The sequence below is a fragment of the Opisthocomus hoazin genome, chromosome 1, assembly GCF_030867145.1.
Source record: "Opisthocomus hoazin isolate bOpiHoa1 chromosome 1, bOpiHoa1.hap1, whole genome shotgun sequence".
Taxonomy (NCBI): Eukaryota; Metazoa; Chordata; class Aves; order Opisthocomiformes; family Opisthocomidae; genus Opisthocomus; species Opisthocomus hoazin.
The window spans coordinates 72,529,537-72,543,404 of NC_134414.1; the positions used below are offsets into that span (position 1 = coordinate 72,529,537).

The 13,868-nt window shown below is 47.2% G+C and overlaps 2 protein-coding genes across 2 annotated transcripts in view; one reads left to right on the forward strand and one right to left on the reverse strand.

Moving 5' to 3' along the window:
* Nucleotides 1-9,665: 9,665 nt before the first annotated feature.
* On the reverse strand, nt 9,666-12,340 carry SOWAHC (sosondowah ankyrin repeat domain family member C). Its single transcript, XM_075425576.1, has one exon. It carries the CDS (start codon nt 12,295-12,297, stop codon nt 10,777-10,779), a length of 1,521 nt encoding a protein of 506 aa, XP_075281691.1. The 5' UTR covers nt 12,298-12,340; the 3' UTR covers nt 9,666-10,776.
* A 206-nt stretch (nt 12,341-12,546) lies between these two features.
* SEPTIN10 (septin 10) overlaps nt 12,547-13,868 on the forward strand; it is a 41,112-nt gene continuing 39,790 nt past the window's right edge. Inside the window, 1 exon segment of the mRNA XM_075425589.1 lies at nt 12,547-12,661. Within this exon segment, the coding sequence (XP_075281704.1) occupies nt 12,632-12,661 (30 nt within the window). The 5' untranslated portion in view covers nt 12,547-12,631.

A 13,868-nucleotide genomic window follows, 5' to 3' on the forward strand; every position in this document is an offset into this window, starting at 1 on the left:
TGAAGAATGGAATGCTTTCTATAGTGATTTAAAAAAAAAAACCACCAGAAGTCATATTCTTAAATTCAAAACAGCGTTTAGGGGCTACAACAATGTGGAAACCTTGGCAGGATAAAGAGCTCTGACCAAAGATTATTGTTATTGTTAATTTCCTAGTAAAGTGGGAGCCAGCTGTGCTAGACTTCATCCCGATAATTTAAAAAGAGGCATTTTAAATACTTAGTTCTTTTATCGTTCTCCTAAACTTTTGACTACTTCTGGTTTCAGTTTTTTTGGGTCAAAACCACAAAAATTTATTAAGGAGGAATTGGTTAGTTGAAATTTTCACTGCTTGCTCTCTGACTGTTTTCTTTTAGATCTTGTATGAGCAGAGGTTAGCTTGACGGGTTCTGAGCTTCAGTTCCCGAACCTTCACAATCCGAGTTTGGGAGAACTGGAGCTTGATACAACACTGGAGTAAAAACTAGGGAGGTGTTAGGTTTCTGCTTAGTCATCCGTACTGCTTTCCAGGCAATGTTCCTTTTTCTTTCCCATTAATGACTGTGGAATAGTTTGCAAAGAATGCTGCAGATGACAAGTCTTCTGTGCTGCAAAGTGTTAGGTTCCTCTGCCCCTCAAAGCTCCCCAGTGCGAACACCAATGCCTGCTTGTAGAGAGTGCCTAACAGGTTACACCGGAAAATGACTTGGAAAAACAAATCCATGGCATTCCTAGGAGAGGAGGAGAATGAACACATTTGAAAAGAGATCCGATGAGGATGATTGCAGAACTAGAAACAGAAAATTACTTTAGTTTAGCTAGTCATGCAGGATCCAGATCCATCGCGCTGTTCTCCCCCAAAGAATAGACTCCATAGCCTCATGTGTGATCTTCCCAATACCTTTTTTAGAAAATAAGTAAGAACCAAGTCCCTTTGTGGCTTTTGCTTCCGAAATATTTCGCACTGTCCAAGTCAAAAGGTGCTTTCATAAAATCCCTGTTTGGGTGCTCTTGACCCTGAGGCAGAAATAAACTCCCTAAGTATCGAAGTCCTCAGCTGCACCAGAATTCATTTCAAAGGCAGTGGCAGCATAGCTTTCAGTTGGGTTAGCAGGCTAAAGGGCCTCACCCAGCACAATCGGTCAGTCCTGTGTTTTAAGGACTGTGGGTGCACGTATTTGGGAGCAGGATGGGGACGGGGCAGGGGCAATCAGTGTCTTTCCTGTGGAAGCCCAAGGGGGCCTGCATAGGTGTAACATCAAACAGGAGTCTGTCAAAAATTGTGCAGGAACCCACCTCCAGGGGCTGGTTTGCTCCTTCTGAACTTTGCTGATGGCCAGGATCCCAAAACATCAAACTATCCTCTCGAGTATTTTAGCGCTTCCGAATCAAGGAAGGTACTTTTTAGCCTGGAGTAGGCACTCTTAAGCTTTGAGGCATTCTGTGGCAGTCCAGGGAGAGGCAGCTGGTTATTCACACAGTGGTACAGGGCTTGTAGGTTAATATGATTCTTTTGAAGTTACGTGTACCTCAATTTGTAGTTATTAGAATATAATGAAAGAAATAAGAGTTGGATGGAGTACTTTCTTGAAGTTATTCTGTAATCTGTAGACTAACAACTGGTCTGCAATGCCATAATTTGCTGAGAGGTAGTTTGTGGTGTGCAAATGATGGAGACCTCTGGCTCTTTATTGAGTAATTACCATAAAAATTTATGTTGGCCTAAAAGTACTTATCCTCAGAAAGTCCTTGTTCCCTCCTTTGACTATAAAAATATTAAAAAGAGTAACCAATATAGTCATTTAACTTCTTGATGACCATATTAGTCCCGTAGCTCCTGCTCAATCAGGATGCTAATACTGCTGCTGGTAAAATGAGTTGGAAGATGTGTGCCAGCACCAAATGTATTCCTGCACTTGACATGAAGAAAGTGTGGCTAAGGTTAATCGTAAGGAAGTTCTAGTTAATCACAGCTCTGGAGTGAAGCAGAAGCAAAGTACATAAATTAGTGTAATAGAGAGCAATTTTCAGAAAAAAACCCCCTAAAATTTTATTATTATCTCCCTGTGAGACTGCAATTTGTAATTTGCACTGTAATTCCATCAGCTGTCTTTTCTGCTTCCTGCACAATCAGATACAGCGTCACTGTGTCATTAAAGAAACAATTATTCTAACAACAGAACTAATAAATGCCTTCTGTTAGATGCAGGGTTTAGCCAACAAACACAAATAGACCTTTTACATCAATACCAGATAAGATTAACAGTGACATTTAATGTCACCCACTCATTCATGAATTGCCACATTGTCATTGTAAGCCACAGGGCGGAGGAAAAAAAAAGGGCGTCAACTAGCAAATGCAAAGTTGTCATTCATGTGAGCAAAGAAACTGCAACTATTTAAAGATGTTAGTCAAAAAACTCTAAAATTAGCAAATATTTGAATCCCACATAAATTCCATATTTAAGATTGTAGGATTTAATGAGAATAGTTAATAAATTTTTCATTAATTTAATGAGAATATGTAATAATATTTAATGAGAATTTGGTTGAACAGATTTTAAGTACAATACGTTGTATTTCCTACTTACTCACAGCCTTCCTGTGTTAACTTGGACAATTCATACAGCATTTGTGTGCCTCTTATTTCCGCAGGCTTATCATTTTTGGGTGTATTTTGCAGCAGTATTTCCCATTCTTGTATGTGGATTGGAAGCAATTTAGTAGTGTCTGTAGAGAATCTAGAGAGGCTCTGTATGGGTAGGGTAACACTCCTGTTATGATGAAACAGGAACATGAGGATCCTATAACAACCATCACCTTTTTTTTTCCTCACATTCCCCAAATCAAAAAGTAGATTATGGGGAGCAGCATCGTTAGTGAGATTCTTAACTGGTGTATAGTTAGAAGTACACTGCAAAATTAGCCTAAATTTCAAATGTCAATTTTTTAACAGAGATTTTTTTTTCCTGCAATTGCTTTGTAAGCATTAGTGGAGGAACACACAAAGTACAAGATTTTCTGTAGCACTCGTCATTATGGTAGCTCGGTATCAAGCCCAGGATCTAAACGCAAGTCGCCAGCTAAAGCCTTGTAGCCAGTCTTGCAGTCACACACTGATTTTCACATACATTCATCGACTAAATTGGGCTTAAGTTCCTTCCTAGGAATGTTATATCAGTTTAGCCTGAATTCAATTGTGTTGTTTAAACTAGGTTTTAAGAATGTAGGTTTGAAGACTTAGGCTACCGATATCCCTTTAATGCTATTTGAAATTTCACGAATGCCAAATGTTCTAGAAGATTTTTAAATGAGTTGACTTGCTCCCAGGAGAGTCATAGTGAGGTGTGAAGAAAAAGTAGGAAAACATCTAGTAAAAAATGATATGCCCTTTCTTTGTTGTATATACTTTTTTTTTTAATCTATTTTTATATACGATCCCTGTCTGGCTGCCACCATTTGAGCAGGCTACAGACATTGTAGTGGCAGTAGGTGAGGAACTACATTCTTTCTTCTATTTGGACACCACCTGATATTAAGCGATACTGACTGATTTAGCGGTACCAGCCTACAACCAGTAGTAGTAGTGATGTCGTAAACAAAATTTTTGACAGCCTAATACATTTCCTCCACTCCCAGTCAATCAAATTCCACTTCTTCAGTATCACTTCCCTGTTGTTTCATTCAACCTCAAGTCAAAAGAGCAGGCGGAACCTTCACGAGGCCGTAAAAGACCATAAAATGTCCTGCTGGCAACAACAGCACCGTAGCTTACAGTAACAATTCCTGTCTAAAAAGACCACTGGGAAAAAAGCAATATTCTCAGAGTACGTACCTCTTCGTTCCTGACCTATTAAAGTAACAGGTCTGTGGCATTTAAACCAGGCAGTGGAAGAGGACCCCTGAAGAGCACCAGTGTAGAATGGTGAACACTAAAAACATTCCGAGATTAAAAAAAAGGAGCTGTTACCCTGTACTGCTTATTCACTGTGTATGCTGGCATGTTTGAGGTGGGTTATTCTTTTCTTCCCTTCTCTTTGTATCAGGCATTCAGTTCGAAGGGTGTGTAGGGAAGTGAACTTTCAAAATGATTAGTCATCTGCAGAGTTACAGTCCTCTACTTTTAACAGGATGAGAGGCAGTTTTCCGGAATTTGGATTCAGCTACACAGGGATCAAAAGGGTCTCATCTGCAAAGGAGGATGAGGTGGGCATTCAGGTCAGCCAGAACTGCCATTTAGGACCCATCATAAAAGGTACTAATAGAATAATCAATGGAAATCCTGTGAACTATGCTTAGTGATTCTTACACAAAGTGGTCTATTATTCACAGTGTTGCCTTAAAGGTACACAACACTGCAATCATTGAGGAGAAAGCGTGGTCTTTTTCTACATTTGCACACCAACAATTTTTCTTGTCTATGTTATAATTAGAACGCTGTACATGGAGACCCTTATCATCAAAACAATTTTTGTTCTTCCCACTCTTCAAGCTTGAAGTAGAAGAGGAAAGCTTATGTTTAGTTTCTCCATTTAACTCTTAATAAAGAGATCTCTTTATTTGAAGCATCCCCATTTTCTAAGCTTTATAGCTCTAATAATATTTGTGCAATTCAAGCTACTGAAAAATAGAAAAAAAAAGGGAAGTAGCCAGGAAAGAAGGAGGTAGGTGCAGATGGGATGAATGAAAATGCAGAGCACCACAGCCCTGAGAGCTCTAAGCTATAGTAAGACACTGTGTGATAGGTAACAAGGAGAAGAAATAGCGAATATAAATGCCCTCATATATTCAAGTGTTCCAGACATGTTTTCTGCTACTTGGAGGCTTTATGTCACACAAGTGTATATCCAGTGAGCAGAGGACATCTTAATAGCCTGCACAATTAATTCTGTCCTTCTGTATTTAAAGTAGTAACAAGGACAGCACCTCCTTAGCATGAACTTTCCCACGGGAGCTCTGTGCCCGAACAAATACTGCAGACATCCTTTATCTCCTTTTTAAAAGAAAAAACCCCACTCCACCCAGCTTCAAAAAGAGGTATCCGTTATTTATGCCCGTCCTACTACCAGTTTCTCAGGCACTCCAGGTAACTGCAAAGTGAAATAACTAGCAGCACCCAAGAACCAGCTAGCAAAAGCGAAAGGCCTCTAGCTTCAGGGGAAAAATACTGAGCAAATGCCCAGTGTTTCAACTCAAGTTAGGGCTAGCTCTAGATACAGTCCAAGCGACTGGATTATTCTGGTGGTTAGAAACATTTAAGATTAAGTCTCCAAAGTATCCCTTCGTGGACAAGGATGGATGCAAGGATGCTTTCTACAGGCTGTCTGCTTTAGACTGACAGCAGTCAGCTTCAACTATTTACCTGCATCAGTGCAGAGGCATGCACGGACATAGATCTGTTGACTTCCATCATCACATCTTGACAGTCCTACTATAGGCTTGCAAAGTGCCTTTTAATGTAGTAAGAGCATGTTAAAACAGATTAATATGACTTGGTAGCTTCTTGTGCTTCGCAATAATCTAGGGGAGGAGGCAGCTTACGGCCATCTATACAGAAGGATAGGTGCACCTAAACTACAGTGGTTCGTCTGGCATGACTAATCTAGCTGAAAGAACACAGAATGCTTTTGCATCTTGACGCAAGTATTACCTGTTTTTAAGGCAACTCTTGCCGCTAGCAGCCTAACTCTTTGTATAAATCCAAGAGTAGGGTTTCTTCAGGTTTTACCATGGAAGATGAAATACCTGACCTGTAACACAGTTTTAGTAAAAACAAACAAACAAAACCTGGTAGCTTGGCTCCATTTCTCCAAGAAAGTGTGCATATTGGGACACAACAGTACTAATTTTGGCTCAACTGAAGAACGATATCCTGGAACAGCTGCAAAATGATAAGACAAGTTGTTTTGTTATAACAAAATTGGAAATTCAAAATCATATGTTCAATTTTTTTCTGCCAAACTCTTAACAGTTTAACACAAACTGACAAGCTAGTCCGTCTCCAAAACCGCAGTATCAATCCCAGACTTCGTCCTTCTCCCCACACTCAGCTGAGGATATAAAAAGATGACAGCATGTCCCTTCTTTTTTTTCCTCTTTAACGCCAACAAGCAAACAAAATGCATGGCTAAACTACGTTTTTCTGGATGAAGTCTCCAAAGTTTATTCTACTGCCTTCAGGTTCATATGCATTCCACGTAACTCATGGCATGTTAAGTCCAGACTGTAGCCCCCTTACCCCTCCTTTCTACCCAACGGAAAAATAAGTTACAATACACACAATGCTGAAGGGCTTCTCTCCCAGCGAGAAGCCTAAAGTTAAGTGGGGCCATTCCCACCACGGAATGTACTAGGACTCTCCTGCAACAGCTGTAGCTCAGCACAAGAGTTGTTTGTGCTTTTGCAAACAGTACTAGCTACACTAAGAAATGTTGGTAAGACGACCAACCAAAATACTTAACATCAGACATTAATTTACATTTGAGCTCTCAGCAAGTCATCTCTCTCAATTGTTATTTTGCAGGAGAAGGGATATATGTTTAGATGCAATTTTCTAAACAACTAGTCAAGTCATTGTATGATCAGCAAGGCTCACGTAGACTCTTCTCCTTCCGAGTCCTCTGCGTCCCCCACCACCTCAGCTGCTTCCCGCATGCTCCCACCCTCCCCTAAGCTTCCAAGAACACTTCCCCCTCACCCCTGTCCCCCAGCTACTGATTTGGGGTTGCTTGGTTTGGAGCTGCATGCATCCTGATCCACCAGCACGGTAACAGCCGAGCTTTTTTTTAGCCTAAGCACAGATCTGGATGTCTCTCTGAGCAGTTACTGGCAGCATGAGGTTTACTAGTTTTAACACATATTTTGCTAAGGCAACAGCTTCAAAGAATGTTTACTTATACCAAAGCCCACAGTCTAGCTTGGTAATGAAATCAAACTTCCCTTTAAAGAAGCTGCCAGTTGTAGTTAAGACACATTACAAAAAGCCTTAATCCTAAACCTTTTTTAATTAGGTATTGACCTTTACATAGTGACCAAAACTAGTATTAGTCTTCCCAGAGTCGGAGATATTTAGCTGCATAGAAATAAGATCAGGATATTATTTTAAGTTAAGCAGTGCCACTCTCCCAGGCCGTTATTTAGACACACTTCTCTAAAAAAAAAATAAAAAAATTGTTGCTTCTTCATTTACTTTGACATGAGCTATTGGAGAGTAACTGCCAAAGAAAAATGTTACTGTCTTGCAACGAACTCAACTGTATTTTTTTTTCCGTGTCTTACTCTTTGAGCGTTACACGGTATCAGACATCTTCATGATAAAATAAAAAAGACAAAAGACATAGTTTTAACACCCAAAATGCAAGTAGCAGCTAAGTATGCAGCATACAGAAGTCGATTCAAGCATGAACAATTCATGGGCTCTTTTTATTTCAGTAAAACTAAAGCTTACAGATTCTTAACTCATAACTATTCAAAAAGACGCCCATAAAAAGTCATATTAATAAAATCTGACAGGCTTCCAGGCCTCTAAAATATTTCAAACATACGATACAATAAAATATATGAAATGTTTACATTACAGTCTTGCTGCCTTACACACCATCATACAAAGTGAACAAACACATTCAGTACTTCAAGCGTACCATTAAAAAGACACTAGTAAGTGCTCCAGTTTTCTGTACCATACAACTTTATTTCAAATTCACATCTTTCTAGGCAACATATCCAAAATATTTGACTCAAGAGTACCTTTAAACTGTACATGTTCTGAAAAAGGACATCAAGCCTTTCCTATCTCCAAAGCTTAAGTTTTAGCTCATGTTATAAAAAGTAACCACATGGAATGTGACAAGTCATAATGTGAAATCAAAGTGCTTTAGTCCCATAGCGCAGACAGACACTAGTGGTTATCTAGCCATTCCTCAATATATCTCAAACAACAGAGATGTTTGCTCTGTTGCACCCCACCTTGCAAAGACCTTTGGATTGTACGGTGAAATTTCATTAATTGACAGCTGAACAGAGTGGACAAACAATTTCACTTTGATACTTCAAATAATGAGTTATAAATGAGGCATCTTTTTACCATTTTTTCAAGTGCCCTTAGTAATTACCAAAGTTCTACTGTATTATGCAAGATAAAACTATGTTCCAGCTAGTCTTTTAAAATCCAAAGTGTGCTATATTCCAAATGCCAAAGCACTGAAACCCTCAAATGATTTCCCCAGACCCCAACAGCTATATAAGACTCAGTATTTTTGTGCAATTCTTTGCAATTTGCATGTGAAGAGACCACCACTTCACTCAACAGTTCATATGAAAGAACTATAATCTCTCAAAGCAGAAAGTTACTTTAATTAAAGGTTTGGACATGGACAGTTGCATGGAACATGCTCTCAATTCTGAAGCAGCCACGCTGAAGAGGGCTCATGTTGCAAGTGTTCAGTCAGAAAACTTCCTTTCTACAGAAGTCTATCTTCCAGAGTGAAGGACGTTTAAGACTTAGGCATTTAGTTCTGTTCTCTGTTACAGAAGAATTAGCTCTACAGTGTAATTCGTATGATTATTCCCCGTCTCGCCCTTTCAGACACCCCATCGTTGTACAAGTTTACAGTTTAAAAGGGAAGGGCTGAGGGAAAATTTCTGGTCCTGTCCCACAGACCTAAAGACAAAGTGCTTTGCAAGACTGATTTTATCCACCACATTTGTGGCAACCAACCCAAAATGAAGGCACATGAAATCTGTAATCATATAGATTATAAATTATAAACTAAAGCTGAACTTCTGTATAATTTCTAGTCTTTTTGCACAAAAGTAATGACCAGCACCTATGCAGAGATTCAATTTTGTTTTCATGTAACTTTTCCCAGAAACAGTTAAGTGTTGCTCGCACGCCAATGCAAATACTGTCATTTATTAGGTTTGGACACAAAGTGCACAAACTAGTAATCTATCTGCACTGGAAGTCTGACACCAATGAATCGCTAGCACTGCCCTCCCTTGTCGCTACCAGAAACGTAAGCCACCAGCAACAGCTACAGACAGTGGTTACCTTGAAAGCGCACAACTCCCGGCAACAGTTTACCTGTGAGGTGTTCTAGATCTTGCAGCATGCATTTGACCAGTGTCTCAAATTTGGATTTTAACACGTCAAAGCCTACCTACTTATGGTTAGTTATCGGTCAGACATGCACACGCATTCTGAGGAAGCCAACTCGAAACATGCTTTGACAAACGTTGCACCGAAATTGGCCATACCTTAATATCTAAGCACAGGTGAGCTTCTACCTTGAGCAGCATTCAGGATCCAGGGTCAGCTCAATACCTCATTCTTAAGGAAAGCCGAATTTAGGTACAAATCTGCCTCCTAGATTTCACTGGAATTGCTACCTTTAAAGCAGAGAAACAAGATTCAAGGTTTCTGAAAGCTTCAGCAGACGGATAGGCTCGTCAATTAGATTAAGACTTACTAGCTTGTTGAACAACAGTTCAAAGCCTTGGTTATCACTTCTCTAGAAATACAGGTTTAGAAGAACTCAAACACCATTGCCACTGCTTAACTAGAAGATGTCATTATACTGCCTTCACTCAGGATGATAAAGAGGGATAGAGTTTCAGAGCTCTGGTTACTCACCTCCTGTGCGAATTCAGACACCCTCCTATTTTTTGTTGTGTGTCCCGTCCCCCCCCCCCCCCCCCCGCCATTTCTGCACAAAGTCAGTTGAAAGGATTGGCACACGATTCACCAGCGAATGCAGACCTGTAGCTGTTACACTACAGGACCGTATGGGAGTTTCATGCAATGGTGTCTGTGCTCTTTTCTAAAAGAGAACAACTGTCACAGATAACACATACAACACAATTTTCTGGTTTTAAATGCAGTGAGTTACACAAATCACATTAACAAGTATTGACCAGACTTAATAACTGGAACTGCGCTAGGTCTGGCACTTGAGAATTCACAGTGATTAAAATAAAATTGCTTTACCTAAGACAAAACGTAAGATACCAAATATATAAAAAAGACTCTTTGCTTCCGTTACCTTGTATTAAGTATTTCAACAGCGACAAACAAGCTCAGTAGTACCTCAGACAGCAGAGACTTCTGCATGTGGTTAACTTTATTCATTGTTTGCAGTGCAATGGATTTTTATATATATATATATATATATATATATATTCATGATGTCGAATCAGGCAATTTTCAATGAATAAAGCCAACACAGGCTCATCTTTGCCGGATTGAAGCTTGGATTCTGACAGGAAACCGTTATCTACCATTTTGGGGTACCCAACTCCACACTATGCCAGGTGGTATTGCTGTTAAAGAGAAACCTAAAGTATATTTGCATATTACTGAGGTGTTCTTCTTACATAGCAAGTTGTTTGCAAGTAGTTTATAGTACCGGTTCATAATGTAAGAGTGGAGTGTTTGCACTTCTCTTTCCCCCACTCAACTCACTAATCCTAGTAGATTCGCTAACACAGGCTTCTGACCCGAAAGCCTGCCTTCAGGAGCGCAGCTTTCACACACCCCAGCGTTTCTCCCCACACCCGCTGCCTCTCCTTTCGGCACCGAGGGCCCAGCCGAAGCAGCTGTTCTCAGGAGCTGGAAGCCACCAGTGCCCCGCTGACCCACCAGGCTCACTCACCCCACCAAACTGAGTTAAAGCAAGATGCTTGGAACCCACCTCCCTGGAGCACATGGAGTCTACGTGAGCGCCCGCTCGTACCTGCCGCGCTACACCCTCAGGCACTTTGGTCCGTGCGCCCACCTCCCAGACCTCCTGCTCCCTGGCCTTATCCAAAGACGTTGGACTTCGGCCTGAGCTTAAACGACGCTTTCAGGGATTTCTCCTCGTGCTCTTCCTCCTCGGTGTCACCGCGAAAGGAGGGCGTGTTGTGGATGATCTGAGTCCTGAAGCGGATCTTATTAAGCCGAGGCTTCATCCGCCCGCTGCCGGAGGCCTTCCTGGTCATCTCCTTGCCCTTGCCTGGCACCGCTGCCCCTTCGGTGCCCTCAGCATCCTCCCCAGTGCCGTGATGGTGGTGGTGGTGATGGTGGGAGAGCCGGTAGCTCATGAGGTTGGAGGGCAACACCTTGGAGAGCCTCCAGCGCCCGCTCCCGTTGCCGGCGGCCCCTTCCTCCTCCTCCTCCTCCTCCTCCTCCAGGGCCCCTACCAGGCTCCGCATGTCCCCGGAGGTGCCCTGGTGCAGGTACTGCGCGGCCTTGCGCCCGCTGTAGTCGCGGATGTCCACGTCGGCGTCGTAGGCTCCGACCAGCAGCTTCACCACCTCGGCGTGGCCGTGCATGGCGGCTATGTGCAGCGCCGTGTGCCCGCCGCTGGTGCGGGCGTTGATGTCCACGGGCAGCCGGTGCCTCTGGGCGAAGCTGACCAGGGTGGCCAGCAGCTCCTGCCGCCCGTGCTTGGCGGCCCAGTGCAGCACCGTGAAGCCGGTGATGAAGTCCCGCTTGCAGAGCAGCGCCGGCTCGCAGCTCAGCAGCCCCTCCAGGCTCTCCCACCGCCCGTCCGAGGCCGACAGCATCCAGGCGTGCTCCAGCGGGTCCAGGGCCACGGCGCCGGCCGCGCTCCCCTCCTCCTCGGCGGAGGACGAGGCCACCGAGCCGCTGTCCGAGTCGCCGCCGCGGCCGCGGTTCCCCCCGGGGAGGCCGCCGCGCTTCAGCTGGGGGGAGCCGCCCCGCGCCGCCGCCTCCCGCAGGCTCCTCCGGCCGCCCCCCGCCGCCGCCGCCGCCTCCTCCGCCGGCGCAGGCCGCCCCGGGCCCGCCGCTACCGCAGTCTCCTCGCCGCCGCCGCCTCCGCCGCGCCCGGGCGGCGGACCCCGCCGGGAGCCCTTCCGCTGGCCTCTGCCCGCTGCCGGGATCGGCCGGGGCGGCTCGCCCCGCCGCCCCGCGGGCTGAGGGCGGCTGCCGGCATCCTCGCCCGGCGGCGGCGGCGGCGTCTCCTCAGCGCCCGCCCGCGGGGAGGGCGTCGGGCTCGGCCGCTCCGCGCTGTCGCCCGCTCCCGCCGCCGCCTCCTCCTCCTCCTTCCCGGGGGTCAGGGCGGCGGCGGGGGGCTCCGGGGCGCAGTACCGGCGGCGGAGGTGCACGTACTTGACGCCGGTGCCGGGTTCCTGGCGCACGGTGGCCACGGCGTTGACGAGCTCCTTGAAGCGCTGCCGGGCGGCGGCGCGGCGGTCGGGATCCGCGGGGTTAAGCCAGTCCCGGAAATGCTCCAGCAGCTCCGCGTTGCGCGCCCGCCCGCCCCGCGCCGCCAGGAACCCCACCACCGACTCCTGCCGCAGCTCCGCCGGCTCCGCCATCACCGACCCATCGCGTCCCGCCGCCGCCCGAGCCCCTCCTCCCGGCGGCGGCATGCCCCGGCAATCACTGCCGCCGCCCGGCCCGGCCCGGCCCGGCCCCGCCGCGCCACCCTCCGGCCGGGAGGGGCCCGCGCCGCCGCCCCGAGCCTCCAGCGCCCGCCTCGGCGGCGGCGGCGGCGGCTCGGCTCCCCCCGCTCCGCCCCCCACGCGTGGGGCCGCCCGCGGCGCTGCCTCCGCCCGGCGGCCGGGAGCGGCCCGGCGGGTGCGCGCTCCCCCCCTCGGCCGCCGCTCCGCCCGCGCGTTTCCCTCCCTCCCTGCCTCGCCTGGCGGGGCTATGGCCGCTTCCCGGGCCGGTCGGGAGCCGGTAAGTCCCCTCCGCCATGCGGGAGCCGGGCGGGGAGCTCCGCCGACCGTTAACCGGCCCCTGCGCTGGGGGGTACCTGTGGCGGGCGTCACCCCGGCGCGGCTCAGGGCTCAGGGGACGGCTCCGGCGGTTGCGCCCTGTGAGAGGGGGGGAGGGGGGGGTGTGGAAGCGCCGCTCGTACCGGCTGAAGGGGCCGGGGCGGGGGGGGCAGAGCGGGGCAGGTGAGGCCTCGGCGCGCCGTTCGGTTCCCGGAGCTGCCAGGCTGCTGACAGACTTCTCGTTGAAGGATCTCGTCTTCGCGTGCCGCCCCGCTCGGAGCTCCCGCGGCGTGGCTGCCGCGCGTTCCACGCAGGAGTTGTATCGCCGAGCCTTGGCTGCAGGGGCAAGGCTTTTTTTCCCCTGCAAAATGGCAGGGCTGTCAGCTCTCACGCTCTGAAGGCGCGGAGCCCGTCCACGCGTCGGTGCTGGAGCGTTAGCTCCGTTTCCGAGCGTGAAGTGAATCGGTTCGTTTATGGCTGGAGTCTTCTGCCGCTTTTCACACCTCGGCAGCGCAAAGCACGGGGGGGGGTGCTGGGACGGACATGGAGTGGGAGGAATTCGGGTGTTTTTTTTCAGGGGAAAAATCCACCACCCTGGCTGTGTGGTTAGCTGGTTTTGCCTTTTCTGGTAGCAGGAAGGTAGATAAAGTACTTGTCTCTGGTGATTCTTGGCTCATCGCTGCCGCTGTGCCGCGAACGCCTCGGTTAGGGCTGTATGTGAAGCCATCCCGTGAACTGAAAAAGTGGAAGACAACTGTTACTCTTCTGAAGCTTCCTTTCCTCGGGGTGATGGTCAGCCAGGACAGCGTCTCGCTCTGGTTATCGATGGCACAGTCGAGGGAGCAGCGTGGGAGCAGGAGCGCGAGGAGGGAGAGGGGCTGCTTTGAGCTCGGGCGCTGAAGGAGCTATTTGTCGGACCGTTGTGAGAGCCATCGCAGGGCCCGACCACGGCCACGTACCGGCCAGCCTCGGGCCGAGGGTGAAAGGGCTTCATTCACGTTCCCCTGCTTGCTCACGACTTGACTGTTGAGCATAGCTTGCTTTCTGTCGGGGCTCCCGCCCGGAGAGCCCCGTTTCACACACACTCCCTCTCAGGCCTGTGCGAATCCTTCGGAGTTGCAGTGTAACATAGTGCAGGGCATTAAGTTTATGTAAGATTTCTCTCTTCA

Coding starts and splice junctions, on each gene's coding strand:
- SOWAHC (XM_075425576.1), bottom strand. CDS start 12,297: ATGGCGGAGCCGGCGGAGCTGCGGCAGGAGTCGGTGGTGGGGTTCCTG.